This window comes from Plectropomus leopardus, chromosome 10 (genome assembly GCF_008729295.1).
Source record: "Plectropomus leopardus isolate mb chromosome 10, YSFRI_Pleo_2.0, whole genome shotgun sequence".
In the NCBI taxonomy this organism is placed as follows: Eukaryota; Metazoa; Chordata; class Actinopteri; order Perciformes; family Serranidae; genus Plectropomus; species Plectropomus leopardus.
In genome coordinates, this window is record NC_056472.1 from 17,288,584 (window position 1) to 17,301,966 (window position 13,383).

Below are 13,383 nucleotides of genomic sequence, written 5' to 3' on the forward strand. Positions count from 1 at the left end.
CTATATATATATATTCATGTGTTTCTTACACCTTTTTAAAATCAAAAAGGTTGTGTGCATGAAACATTGGGGACCCATGGGGGTTGGGACACCCAGGCTGGGGACCAATGTGCAAGACAACCTAATTTTAATTTGATATATGACAGGTTCATATTGTCTTTCCTTTACTATGATTTCCTACAGCTATTTTATATGAGAATCAATATTGCAATGTTATATCTTTTGCTGAATACTATTGGGATGTAGTTAATGTAGATATTTGTTACTATTAAGCTTATATTGGATAAACATCGAATAAAACCAATGTCCCAATAAGCACGTGCACCCTTTTTATTATGACATGTTCTAAACATACAACTTACATAATCAAAAAGTGCCATATAGACAAGCATTTACAATCGGGCCTGGGGGGAGAAGTAGGACACAGTGAACATTTTAATGGCCATAATAAAGTGGATGCCTGCCGTGGAAAGGGAGTGCTGGGGAACACAGTCGCTACAGATGGAGTCACTGTGCGAGTCAAAGGCAGAGAGAAGTCAAACTGGGCAGCAGAGCAGCGGGCTCCCTGCGGCTGGAATCCGCGTCTCTACTCCTTCAAGCATCCAACTCTTTATGAAGACCATCCGCTGTGGGGAACCTGGGAAATTAAAGGATTAGATAAACCACAGAGTCCGCCGGTGAGTGTCAGCTTTTAACAAGTTTTTTTTTTTTTACCAGCAGTAAGGGAAGCTCAGTTGTGCTTAATAATCTATTCGCATCTATGCGAAAGGACGCGTAACTTCTCCAAAATGCGCGCTGCTGGACCATGTGCGTGTTTAGTTAGTGTTCATAAAGTTTAAGCTGTGTGCGCAAGATGTGGCGTTTTCTCAGAGATCCTGATTGGATGCGGTGGGCTGTGTGTGGGGTATAGCGCGTTCCTCCGTTATTTGTAACCCAGCAACTGTCCCAGTCAATGACCAGTTGAACAAATCCTATTAATGGAACTATTATTGAATCTGAGGAGCTCCGTGGAGAGCACAGACTGCAATATTCCTGGAGTCAAAGTGACTGCGGAACACTTTTATTTACCAAGAGTTTTGAGACATCTTTGATGGCAGTGATTTTGTGAAATCATGCTTCCGCGGCACATTAGCCAAACTGCCATCGGCAAACTTGTTTAACGGGATCGTCTCCTGTGTTTTTTCATATACCAGGTATGTTGACTGTGACACGCAACAGGTCCATCTGCGCAAGCGCGCCAGCACGTCCCCTCCTTCTACCTGAGAGCAGCGCACCTGGATCCAACGAGACGGAAGTTTTGTGAGGGCACAGCGCAGAAAATCTTTTTTGTCTCCGCGAAAAAAGTGTATGTGGAGTTCAAGAAACAAATAGTGGATCTCTACTCGAAGCAGGATGCCATTGTTTGACATTTTTAAGAGCGATTTAAAGGACTTTTCTAACCGAAATCTGTTCAGCGACTCATGGTAAGTGTTTTTTCTCTCTGTGTGGGAATCCAGAGCAGTGGTTGCTGATTTCATGAGCTGATTTTAAATAGATGATGTGTAAATGGCAGCAGACTACTTTAAGCTCCACCAGGAACTGCTGCACACTTGATTTGTTTAGTTTTAGAGACAAAAAGGGGGAAAAACTTTAAGTAGGCTTCTCAAATATGTTAAAGGAGAACTATGCCCATTTTCAAATTGTATACATGTGATTCTTATTGTCTCAGACAGCCAAAAAATATAAGTAAACATGCACAACTGTTTCCCAAATCCAAAAACTAGAGTGCTACATCTCAAATTTGTGATGTCATAGGCATATGAAATCTGGAGCTGCATAGACAATGAATTGAGATATTCCAGATCAGTGGTTCCCAACTGGTGGGTCATGGTCCAAAAGTTGGTCATGGGTCCATTCTGAAAGGGCTGCAAGTGATTCTCAAACATGTAAAGTTTGTAAAAAAAACACTATTAATTTTGAATTTTTGATACAGCTAGGGTTTTATTTTAACATGCTCTTTTCCTGCTGTTCAGCTGCTATTTATTGCCCTGTAATTAGCAGCCTATTATTTAGCCTTTAAACGTGCTGTTTCTTTGCAGAGTTTTTATGTTACTGATCTTGAATCAATAATATGCACTTCTTAGGTTGCTTAGGTGCTATTTATTTACTAAGTTTTAGGTAACTGCACTTAATACTTGCAATATGTTTTTATTACATCATGTGTTAATCCCAGGTGTTGTATACATTTTTTTTTAAATAAAACTGGATTTGTGGTAAGGTGTGGACCTTGAACTAATGACTAAGGAAAAAGTCTGGACCCCGTGGCTAGACCAGTTGGGAACCGCATTTCTATATGACACTGAGAGCACCCAGGGAAATGTTCTGAGTGTATGGGTACATTTTCTGTTTCAGCACTGTGAACACTACAATAGATTAGAACTAATTTGGGTATAAAAAAAAGAAAACAACTATTATGTGGCTCCACAAAATCTGGCTTTGAGGGAGAGTAGCTCATGTTCACAAATACTGATTGAATTTTCCTCAGCCATGGAAATAATAGTGGAATTCTAAATTTAGGTGATGGTTCCCTTTAATCTAGTGATATGGCAAGTAACGTGTCATTGTGTTGTATTTTTCTGAAACAAATATGCTTGTCGGTCATCATTAAACATGTGAATATATTTATTGACTACAGCTGAATTTCAGTCCAAAGCCAGCCTGCTCTCCACTCAAGAAGAATGACAGCTCTCCGCAGAGTGCTCCGAAGGCGATTGCACCCAGTTAAACTGGTGATAGTGGCCCTTGTCTTTGTGACATTTGTGTTCTTCATACAATGGGAAGTTGGGAGCCCAAGCCAGCAGGAGGACCCTTGGCTGAGGGAGATGGCAGTAAAAAGGGACGCCATGCTGGGCATGGTGATGGGAGCTGTCAATAACTTCAGGGATGTGATTCCAAAGATGCAGATCAGGGCCCCTGTGCGTCAGGGGCCGGACAGGGCAGGCAGCGTGTCCTGTCTGCCGGGTCATTACACTGCTGCAGAGCTCAGGCCGGCTCTGGAGAGGCCACCTCAGAACCTTCTTGCTCCTGGAGCAGCTGGGAAACCTTACAACACAGACTCACTGAGCCCTGAGGAGCAGAAGGAGAAGGAGAGGGGTGAAGAGAAACACTGCTTCAACCTGTACGCCAGTGACCGCATCTCCTTGAGCAGAGACCTGGGTGCAGACACAAGACCACCAGAGTATGTCAGTTTGTATAATTTTTTTTTTTTTTATAAAACTGTGCTAAATCCCTTATTTTTGCCTTATTTTTTTACTCCAAATTTGCAGTTGTGTCCTTGAGTAAAAGTGCTAACACCTCACTGTAAAAATACTCTTTTAAAAGAAAAAGTCCTGCATTGAAAATGGTACTTAAGTATGAGTAAGTATAAAAAGGAACATGTACTTAAAATATTAAAGTCAAAGTACTGAATCCAGAAAAAATAAAGCTAATTTATTAACTGACAAATTGTTTCAGCTGTACTTTTATAAACTGGAATTTATAACAAAAATGACATATTTTATAAACTTTTCTTATGCTTTTTACGCAAAAATCTAAATTTCTAAACTAATTAAAACTTGAAGATAAATGTAGTGAGGTAAAAAGTACAGCATTTCCTTCTGGAATTTAGTAGAGTAAAAGTGTTAAGTGGCATGAGAAGAAAAGACTTAAAGTACAAGTACCTCAAATTCATTCTTAAGTATCCCACTTGAGTGAATGTGCTTAGTTACAGTCCACCACTGCAAATATGCAACAGTGCTCAAGAAGATCATTGTGTAATAATGTTTTTTTCATTTTCTAAATGATTTTGATTTAAAAACATGTAACTGCACCACCTAGTGGGTGCTAATGCAGCTTTTTTTTTACAGTACAAGAAGTACACTTCTTTTCCATGTATTGTTCCATGGATTAATGCATTGGCCCAGAATATAAGTAAAAGTCACACACTGAAAAATACCCAAATAGATCAGTGTAATATAGATGGGGTCTCAACCCACACACATTCATCATATTTGCTTTCTGCAACTGGGAAAAATCTCAGGAAGAAACCACAGAGATAATTGTTCTGACTGGGACTTTGTTTCAGCACGCCTGCCCAGTTGCTGTGGCCAGTTCAGAGAGAAGCACAGTTATGTTTGGCAAATTGCAGCACGCCTAGTGTGCCTAAATCCAAATACATGTCAGTAGATAGTCGGTACATGACACAGGCATAAAGTCTATCCATGTCCTGGATATCTTATGAGGGCGAGCTACAAAGGTTCCCCTACTTTGATATGGCAGGTATTTCAAAGGCTGCCACACATGCAGTGTTACGGCTGAAATAGACACCCCACTGGGGAGAGTCTGCAGATGTAATAACTAGACTATTGTGCCACTCAGGATTTTCTACAGGACAGTTAGATCTTTGTGCTCTTTCCCCTTCTCGCTGCAGATGTATTGAGCAAACCTTCCAACGGTGCCCCTCCTTACCGACCACCAGTGTGATAATTGTGTTTCACAATGAGGCTTGGAGCACCCTGCTGAGGACGGTGTACAGTGTCCTCCACACCTCCCCTGCCATCCTCCTGAAGGAGATCATCCTGGTGGATGATGCCAGCGTGGACGGTAAAATTCAAAAGGGCCCATCAGGACCGCCCTGCTCTTTTTTGGGTTCGATTTCATGCAGCATGTTGGGTGGGCAGCTCTTTGGTGTGCCACAAAACGTGCAGAGAAGAGCTCCTTGCTCCTTCTGTGGCCCATGAACTGGGTTACAACAGGAAGTGAGGCACTGCTCGTGAATACATTCCTGAGAGGAATTAACAGTGGTTTTGCTTAGATATGAGTCAGCATTAACTTGAACTTGTAAACAGGTCTGATGTAGGAAGGAAACATAATTCTGGAGAGGAGAGAGGTCTCAGGAAATGCAGTCCATCTGAGTATCTAAGCTCAGTTATTTTGTAGTGAACAGGCCACAGATGGAGGCCTGCTGTACAGCAGCTCGCCTGACAGCCAGCCATGTCGAAAATGAAAGAAGACTGCTTTGTCCTGTTTCATTTGTTTGAGTCTTACCTTCCAGGCTGAGGGCTGTGAATATGTATCTATTATTTAAAAGAACCGTTCAACCCCAAATCAAAAGTACATATTTTTCCTCTTGCCTGTAATGCTATTTATCAGTCTAGATTGTTTTGGTGTGAATTGCAGACTGTTGGAGATATCGTTGGAGGTGTCTGCCTCATTCTAATATAATGGAACATAATGGCACTCGGCTTGTGGTGCTCAAAGTGACACAAAAATACACTTGAAAAACTCAACAACAATGACTCTTTCCAGAAATCATGACCTGGTTACTCAAGGTAATCCACAGGCCTTGTTGGAAGTGTGCATCTACTGCTAGCTCTACTTGCATCACTGAGCAAGCTAACATTACAGTTCAGATGAGGACGCCATTAATGTTTACAACTCATGCTGTCAGAAGCACAAACCTCTCATACATGAATAGATAAAAGCTTCTTTCTGTGCAGTAATTCGGTTGGTGGGTGTAGTTTTGTAGAGAGAATATAGTTCCTACATGAAACTGCTCACAACAAGGTATGTGGATTATGTTGAATAACCAGGTCATGATTTCTTGGAAAAAGACATCTCTGTTGAGTTTTTCAAATATATTTTTTGGCGCTTTGAGCACCACAAGCCAACTACCACTTAGTTCCATTATATTTGATAAAAGGCAGACATCTCTATGATGGATATCGCCAACACTTAGCAACTCACACCAAAGCAATCTAGACTGATAAATAGCACTACGGGTAAGGAAAAAATATGTATGTATGATTTTGGGGGTGAACTGTCCCTTTAAGCAATACTCTAGGCTTTATGAGACTGTTTATATAAGATTGTGTACAAGATTCACTTGCATTATTTCATTATTTTTTTCTTAATGTTCTTTTCAACCTCTAAGTTTACTCTGTCTATAATAGATATCCTGTACTTTCAGATGTGTTGAAGGACGAGCTGGATGAGTATTTAAAGCGGCTGAGCATTGTTCGAGTTGTCCGCCAGCGCGAAAGGAAAGGACTCATAACCGCACGGCTGCTTGGTGCATCTGTTGCCACCGGTGACACTCTCACCTTTCTGGACGCCCACTGTTAGTCAACACCGCTGATGTTTCTCACACATTAGAACCTGTTGCATGCCAGACACACCCTTACTTACACACCCTTAGCTAAACAAGCTAATATTTGCTTGTCTTAAAATCTTTGGTTTGGCTTTTGTAAAGTTAAACCTTTACTGGTAATGGTGAAGAAAGATGTGATAATATCATTGGTGAATTGTGATACAACGGGCCCCTTGGCCTGGAAATGTAAAAGGCGCCTCTACTTCCCCTTGGGCAGGTACAACATGCTGTTGTTTCTACTCACAGAATTCAAGGGCCCAAATTGTGTAAATCATTAAATATACAGTGATCAGCCAAGCATTAAAATCAGTGGCTGATGAAGTGAATCACATGAATAATTTTATTACAATTCAATGTTCAGCTGGTAAATATTGGGTCCTGCTATTTATGTGAATGCCACGTGACATGCTCCACCCACCCAAACACCCCCTCATTGCTGCGGCACTCCCCAACACCTTTGGCAGCAGGACAATGTAACATGCCACACTGCAAAAACTGCTTACGAATGAATTGTGGAACATGACAAAGAGCTCAAGGCACCAACCTGGCCTCTAAATTCCAGAGATCCCAATCTGATTTAGCATCTTTGAGACATGCTTTTAGCTCACCTCACAAGTCACAGGACTAAACAGAGCCTCTAACACCCTGTTAGGGGGGGGGTTCTTGGTCTGCAATAGTGTTTGGGTGGGTTGAGCGTGTAAAGTAGAGTCCACTGGAATGCAAGGACCCAGGGCAGTGGTTTTGATGTTTTGGCTGATTCTTGTGAAGTCCTAAAAAAAACTAGTATAGATCTATACTAGTATAGAAACACTCTCTTAAGTTTTTTCTTGATGATTTCTTTAGTAAGAAATCTTCAAAGGGAATGTTTAGGCTATTACTTCAGTTTTTTTTCTTTTTGGGGGGCTACTTTTGGGTCTCTTTTATTGACATGATAATTAAGCCCTTTGACAAGAAATGTTGAGTTAATAGCAACGACTCCACGCAGAGGCTCTGGCCTGGACCTGGTTGGGCCACTCAGAAATACATTCATGGATATAATGTCTGATTTGTGTTAACAGGTGAATGCTTTAACGGATGGCTGGAGCCTCTGCTGGCCAGGATTGCAGAGAATAACACTATTGTAGTGAGCCCTGATATAACTACTATTGATCTCAATACCTTTGAGTTCATGAAACCGTCCCCTTATGGCCAGAACCACAACCGGGGAAACTTTGACTGGAGCCTTTCCTTCGGCTGGGAGAGTCTACCAGATTACGAGAAGCAAAGGAGGAAGGATGAAACGTACCCTATCAAGTAGGCAAAACTTGTGCATGAATATAAAACTTTCAATAAACTCTTGATTAATTTGGAAATAATTAAAAATATTTTAATCACATTTCCCTATAGGACTCCCACATTTGCTGGTGGGCTCTTCTCCATCTCAAAAGAATATTTCTACCATATTGGAAGCTATGATGAAGAAATGGAAATCTGGGGCGGAGAGAATATTGAAATGTCATTTAGGGTAAGACGAGCTGTCATTCTGGATGTGCATGTGGATTTCATTCCAGTATCCAAAATGCCTGTGTAGGCGTGTCTAACTGCATGTCATTATGCAACACCCATTAACCTGCAGGTGTGGCAGTGTGGCGGGCAGCTGGAGATCATCCCTTGCTCCATTGTTGGTCATGTTTTCCGCACCAAGAGCCCCCACACCTTTCCCAAGGGCACACAAGTGATCGCTCGTAACCAGGTTCGGCTGGCAGAGGTCTGGATGGATGACTACAAGGAGATCTTTTACCGCCGTAACCAGCAAGCTGCGCAGATGGCTAAAGATGTATGTAGTGCTTCTGACACTAATCCTGTGTATCTATCCCATGATCCTCTCAAATGCAAGAATGCTCTGCAGCATTATCTTTCACTTCTGCTTCTCATGGACATATTTAAGTGTTTTTTAAAACCACTCATTATCCCACCCCTTAAGACAAATTTGAGCAAATCCACTTCCTGTCTGTGAATTACAACCTGCATTAAGTCTCTCTATTGTAATTCTCAATGCATAAATTATGTAGAAATGAAACGCATTCTTTGAAACAGAGAGCCATAGATTAGCCTTTTGGGGCTGAAGCTGTTAACGAACAGAGAAAAACGAGGCCTGAAGGAAGTCAGCTCCTGTAAATGACACAGGCTCTCAGCATTTCCCAACATGTGGTCCCGTAGGTGCCATAAACACTTCCCTCAGGGCTGTAGCTCACAGAGCAGGCCGGCCCTCTCCCGCTGGCTTCAAACAGACACGCTGTCGTCAACAGCTTTAAGGAATCCACTATAGTAGCTATCAGTGGGCTCTAGTGTGAGCAGCATCCTCGTCATTATAGTAAGTGCTCTCATTACTCAAGAGCGTAAGGTGCCTGCAAATCCTTTTAAATGTGCTGCTACGCTTCCGTTTAAGAGGAAGCTGCGATCTTACACTTGTCTGTGGTTAATTTGTTCAACAAAGGAGTCATTAGAGCACCGGAACAAAGTCATTGATTTTAGAAAAGTAAAGTGATAAAATAGAGAAGCCAAGGTGAAATAGTCTTATTTTCTGTTATTTGCTTTTTGTGATGGGGTTGCAGGTCTGTTGCATCTCTTTGTGGTCATTTTGAGTCTCTTCTCAGTCGGTATGTGTCTCTTCGAGTGACATTTTGTAGATGAAGGCCAGAGGGTCCCCTGACACTTTGGGCCCCTGAGCCTGTGCCCAGTAGGTCCGTTCAGTAATCCGTCCATGATTTTAGTTGTGAAGGTTTTGGTTACTCTTGATCCTCCCTGGCGCTTTTTTTCTACATAAACAAGGTCTATTTTGATGTTTTTTAAAGTGCCCTGGCACCTTATTTACACTGAAAGTACAAAAAAAAATCCATGTGTGAATCAATTCATTTTTGTTGTGAATTCGTAAAAGGTCGGCCCCTGACTGTGGGCAAGAATTGGCCCGTGTGCTGTAAATTGAGTATCAGTGTAGTATATCCTTACAGAGCCAGTATCTGTGCTGTAGGCTCTTGTTGGTCCAATAGCAACTCACAAAGCATTTTAGTTGTGAATGTCTTGTTTTTTTGTGCTTGTGTTGTCTTGCATACCTTGAGCTCTCTATAATTCAGTGCAGTGTGAATGGCAACCTTTAAAGAAATATTTGAAGAAAAACTGACCTTTTCAACATGTAAACAACACTTTACATTTATCTGGAAAACTGCTGCAGCCTTTGCTAAGTGGACTCATTCTATACCTGACAGTTTTGATTTAGAGATCTCACAATAGCGATAAAGAGTAGAAAGAGCTTATATGAAGTCCAGACAGAGCATCATTGCTTTGGAGCTCAGCCTTGCAATCGGATGCCTGCAGTGTGTTAACGATGGATGTTTAGGAACTGCTTTGTTTTAACAGAGGGCCTTTGGAGAGATCTCCAAACGCTTGGACCTCCGTGCGCGGCTGCAGTGCAAGAGCTTCTCGTGGTATTTGAAGAACGTTTATCCAGAAGCCTTCATCCCTGATCTCAACCCACTCCACTTTGGCTCAGTAAGCTCACACACCCCACCAACAGCTCTCCCCTTTCCAAACCTCAGAGCTCTGTCTAGCCACTGTGGGTTTCCACTTGGGATCTCCAGAGGGTACTGAGCAGTTCCAATTTGACACCACTGAAAGCACTCCAGAGACTAAAGTTGTTTGAACAGCTTGCACTGGATGTTGGTTTTTCATTTTGTTTCCTCTCACTGCTCTCCCCTTCCCTCCTCCTCCTGTGTAGGTGAAAAATGTCGGCAAAGACTCATGTCTGGATGTTGGGGAGAACAATGAGGGAGGGAAACAGCTGATCATGTACCCATGTCACGGACTCGGAGGAAACCAGGTCAGTCCAAGAATATACCAAAAAAATCTAATTCACAGTTATCACATATGTTGATGGCATTTCTTCCTTTGCTGCAGTACTTTGAGTTCTCCACACATGGCGAGATTAGACACAATATTCAGAAGGAGCTGTGTTTGCACGGGGCAGAGGGGACTTTGAAGCTGGAGGACTGCCAGTATAAAGGCGGGAAGACATTTACAGGAGTGGAGCAAAAATGGGAGCTGAAGGATGTGAGTTCTTGTATTTTCTGTACACTGATTTTGTGAGTTTAGATACTTTTGTTATCTTTTTAGGAAAGTTATAGTTTTCTCTTCTCTTTGTATAGAACCAGTTGTTCTACATGCCGGGATTGGACAAGTGTCTGAGTGCCCGTCACGAGCATCCCTCTCTGGCCATTTGCAACCCTTTGGACAGATACCAGCTCTGGTCCTTCGTCTGAGTCTGCAAACTTTACAAAATAGCCACTTGTATGCATAGGCATACTAGGACATGAGTGTACTAAACTGTATGCAGTTAACATGCAGTGCTTTTTAGATTAATGACGTTGAGTTTTAATTTATTTTTATACATGGACGAACTGAACTGCTGCTGCTGGGAGGTTTGGACTTTGGGAGAAACCACAGCGTGCCACTGCTGGAAGGAAGTGTTGAATCAATGCTCCCAATCAGACTGTGAACTGAGATTCTTGGAACAGTGAAGATGCACTGTGCCGACAAGTGCCTCCGTTGTGTTTGAGATGTGTTCACAGCTCCAAGTCAATGCAACCAACACATGCAGTATTAGGTATGTAAAGCTAAACACTGAACAGTTTCCAATAAGACACGTGAATCCAAAACACACATAAAAATACACTCAGTGGTTTATATTATAAATAAGGGGTTCGAGCTGGACACAAAATCCAAAATGTTACACACCAAAGAGATACGAAGTGAAAACAACCTGACACATTCAAGTATGATATGCATTGTGCCCTTTTTTAAAAGAACTTTAAAAAAGAAAAAAATTTGCTACCGTCCAGTGCCTTAGATTTTTTACTAGGTGGGTGGGTGAAGTGGTGGAGGGATTAGTGGTTGTGTGGGGGGTTTGATACAGTTTTTTGTGGATGCAGTGTAATGGCTTTTAAAATGTTTTAATCAAAAGGGTCTTCAGAACAGGATACACTTTAATTAAATTATTTCCTTACAGTTTTTTCTTTTTGAGTTTTCAAACTCTAAGACCAGAAAACTTTTGCAAAACAAAGACTTTCTAATTTCTCTACATTCAGTGATCAGTTTATTAGGTCCATCTAACAAAAACTAATGTTGTCTAATGCAACAACCATGCGATAAACTTCCCTTTCAGAAAGGTTATAATGTGGTTCTGTTAAATTATTTTGCATCATGTATACTGAGGTGTTCCTGGGGTTATGGCGATATGGAGAAAAACATATATTACAATATTTTTTGATCAAATGCCTAAATAGCTATATTGCAAGGATATTGTAGCATTGACTATTAATATTTTTTTTTAATAAATATTCATCAGTACTTTGGATATAATGACTAAAGTTGGTAAAAGCAAATAATAGAATGGCAAGAGCAGTCTGGTAAGCTTAGAATATTACATCATTTTACTGTAATGCAGCATTTAAAACCAGGAAAAGAAAAGACCTACAATATTACTTTACCCAAAATATTAGACTAAATTGGGGCTTATATTAATAACAATTAATAACAATATCATATCGATACATTTCCCAGCATTAGGTGTTTCTAATATTATGTCCAACCCATTTATATTAATGTTGTTGAATAAAAGATACACCTATCAGTACAATGCAATTAATCCCAATGGCACCAAAATGATCATAAACTTGAATGGACACCTCTCTAAATCATTTCAAACTAAATCTGAGCATTATAGCCCTCGTGAAGGTAAGATGTACTACATGACTCTTCCTTTAGACTGCATTAGTTTTAGCCTGGTGTACCAAATAAACCAATATTTATATAGATGGATATAGATATCAAGCATAAAGTATGATTATTTGAACACCAGTTTAGTTCTGCATTGTAAGAGACTGGCCCTAAACAAGAATTACATAAAAGTAGTTTGCTAATCAGGGATCAGTGAAAATTGTGTTATTATTGATGACTGAAATACATTTTTATTTGACCTACAGTCAATGCTTTACCCCAACATTCATGTCAAAAGTCACAACTGATTTTTAAGATTAATCATCCTCCTGTTTTTAATTCTAGTGATGTTTAAGTTTATTATTTAAAATTTAATGCTTTGGTGTTTAAGGGAATTTTTAATGTGAACTGATGCACCGAAGGAATTCTGTCTGAAAATCTCCCTCTATGTTGAAACTGGAGTCTGCTAATGACTCTCTGGTGCAGGCACTAGTGTTAAGACAGCTGTGGAATATTGTACATCACATCAAGTTTGAGGCCAGGGTGAGGAACTGATCGAATGTGCGCATTTGCCAAGATGGAAACGGTCTAGATTTGCCTTGGTATTAGGAAGTCTTATTTTTAGGTCAATAAATTCAGTTGGTTAGAACTGAGAGCAACTTTGTGTCATTTCTCCAAGTGATCAGCAGAGGGCGTGTCGCTATAAGAAATCACTGAACTGTACAATGTTGACTAGCAATTTTAGCAATTTTAATTTAATTTATTTCAAAACCATGTTAAAAATGAAACAACTGCAAATGAAATTGCCTCTATCTACAGCTGGAAAACCAAAAACACATAAAAAAGTACCATTTTGTGCAAAATGTTTGCATTTCACAGAATAAGAAATTAAATAAATCAGGCACATGAAAGCTTTACAACTCACAACCAGCATGAAACAAAAAAGACAATTTTAAGATAGTGAAGCAATTTACTTAATACAGACTTTTAGTAAACCACAATAAATACACATTTCAATATATCATTCATAAGAAATACTGGAAAATAAAACCCAACACAGGATTCTTAAGTGGATGCAGCGTCATTGTATCTAGCCTCCTCACACTGAATGCTTTGGCACAATTAATCTGTACTATAGGCCATGTTGATGATTGCCTGAAAGCAGTCTGTACACTTCTTTTGTCCCACCGAGGTGTCAGGAGATGTCACAGCTACTTGACTGTCACACAGAACCACCAAAGTCAAAGTTTGGACAGATATTTGCAAGCCTGAAAGAGGGACAACTATCTGTATTCATGCAGGAGCAGACAGCTCAAGGTAAAGAATGTATTACAGTATTCACTAAATTATTGCAGTCCCCCAATTGTTGAGTGGTCACTCCAATTTCCCTTTTGTTAGTGATTTCATAAAGAGATGTTAAAAGGGTCTGTACAGAATTTTTTGGCCCTTTTTTCATATCTGGCTAT

At 40.5% G+C, this 13,383-nt stretch overlaps 1 protein-coding gene across 1 annotated transcript; it reads left to right on the top strand.

Moving 5' to 3' along the window:
* The first annotated feature begins 561 nt into the window (after nucleotides 1-561).
* Nucleotides 562-12,566, top strand: galnt3 (UDP-N-acetyl-alpha-D-galactosamine:polypeptide N-acetylgalactosaminyltransferase 3 (GalNAc-T3)). The gene is made up of 12 exons (XM_042494247.1): nucleotides 562-677; nucleotides 1,194-1,463; nucleotides 2,675-3,217; nucleotides 4,448-4,620; nucleotides 5,987-6,136; nucleotides 7,225-7,459; nucleotides 7,553-7,670; nucleotides 7,782-7,982; nucleotides 9,563-9,694; nucleotides 9,921-10,022; nucleotides 10,100-10,252; nucleotides 10,348-12,566. Exons 3-12 carry the CDS (start codon nucleotides 2,718-2,720, stop codon nucleotides 10,459-10,461), a joined length of 1,878 nt encoding a protein of 625 aa, XP_042350181.1. The 5' UTR covers nucleotides 562-677; nucleotides 1,194-1,463; nucleotides 2,675-2,717; the 3' UTR covers nucleotides 10,462-12,566.
* Nucleotides 12,567-13,383: the final 817 nt, after the last annotated feature.

What these genes read in the sequence shown, in the direction of transcription:
- galnt3 (XM_042494247.1), top strand. Translation starts at nt 2,718, where the DNA reads ATGACAGCTCTCCGCAGAGTGCTCCGAAGGCGATTGCACCCAGTTAAA. An exon ending in ATATTGAAATGTCATTTAGG is followed by an intron (nt 7,671 to 7,781) that starts GTAAGACGAGCT and finishes ATTAACCTGCAG; the next exon opens with GTGTGGCAGTGTGGCGGGCA. An exon ending in CTGCGCAGATGGCTAAAGAT is followed by an intron (nt 7,983 to 9,562) that starts GTATGTAGTGCT and finishes TTGTTTTAACAG; the next exon opens with AGGGCCTTTGGAGAGATCTC.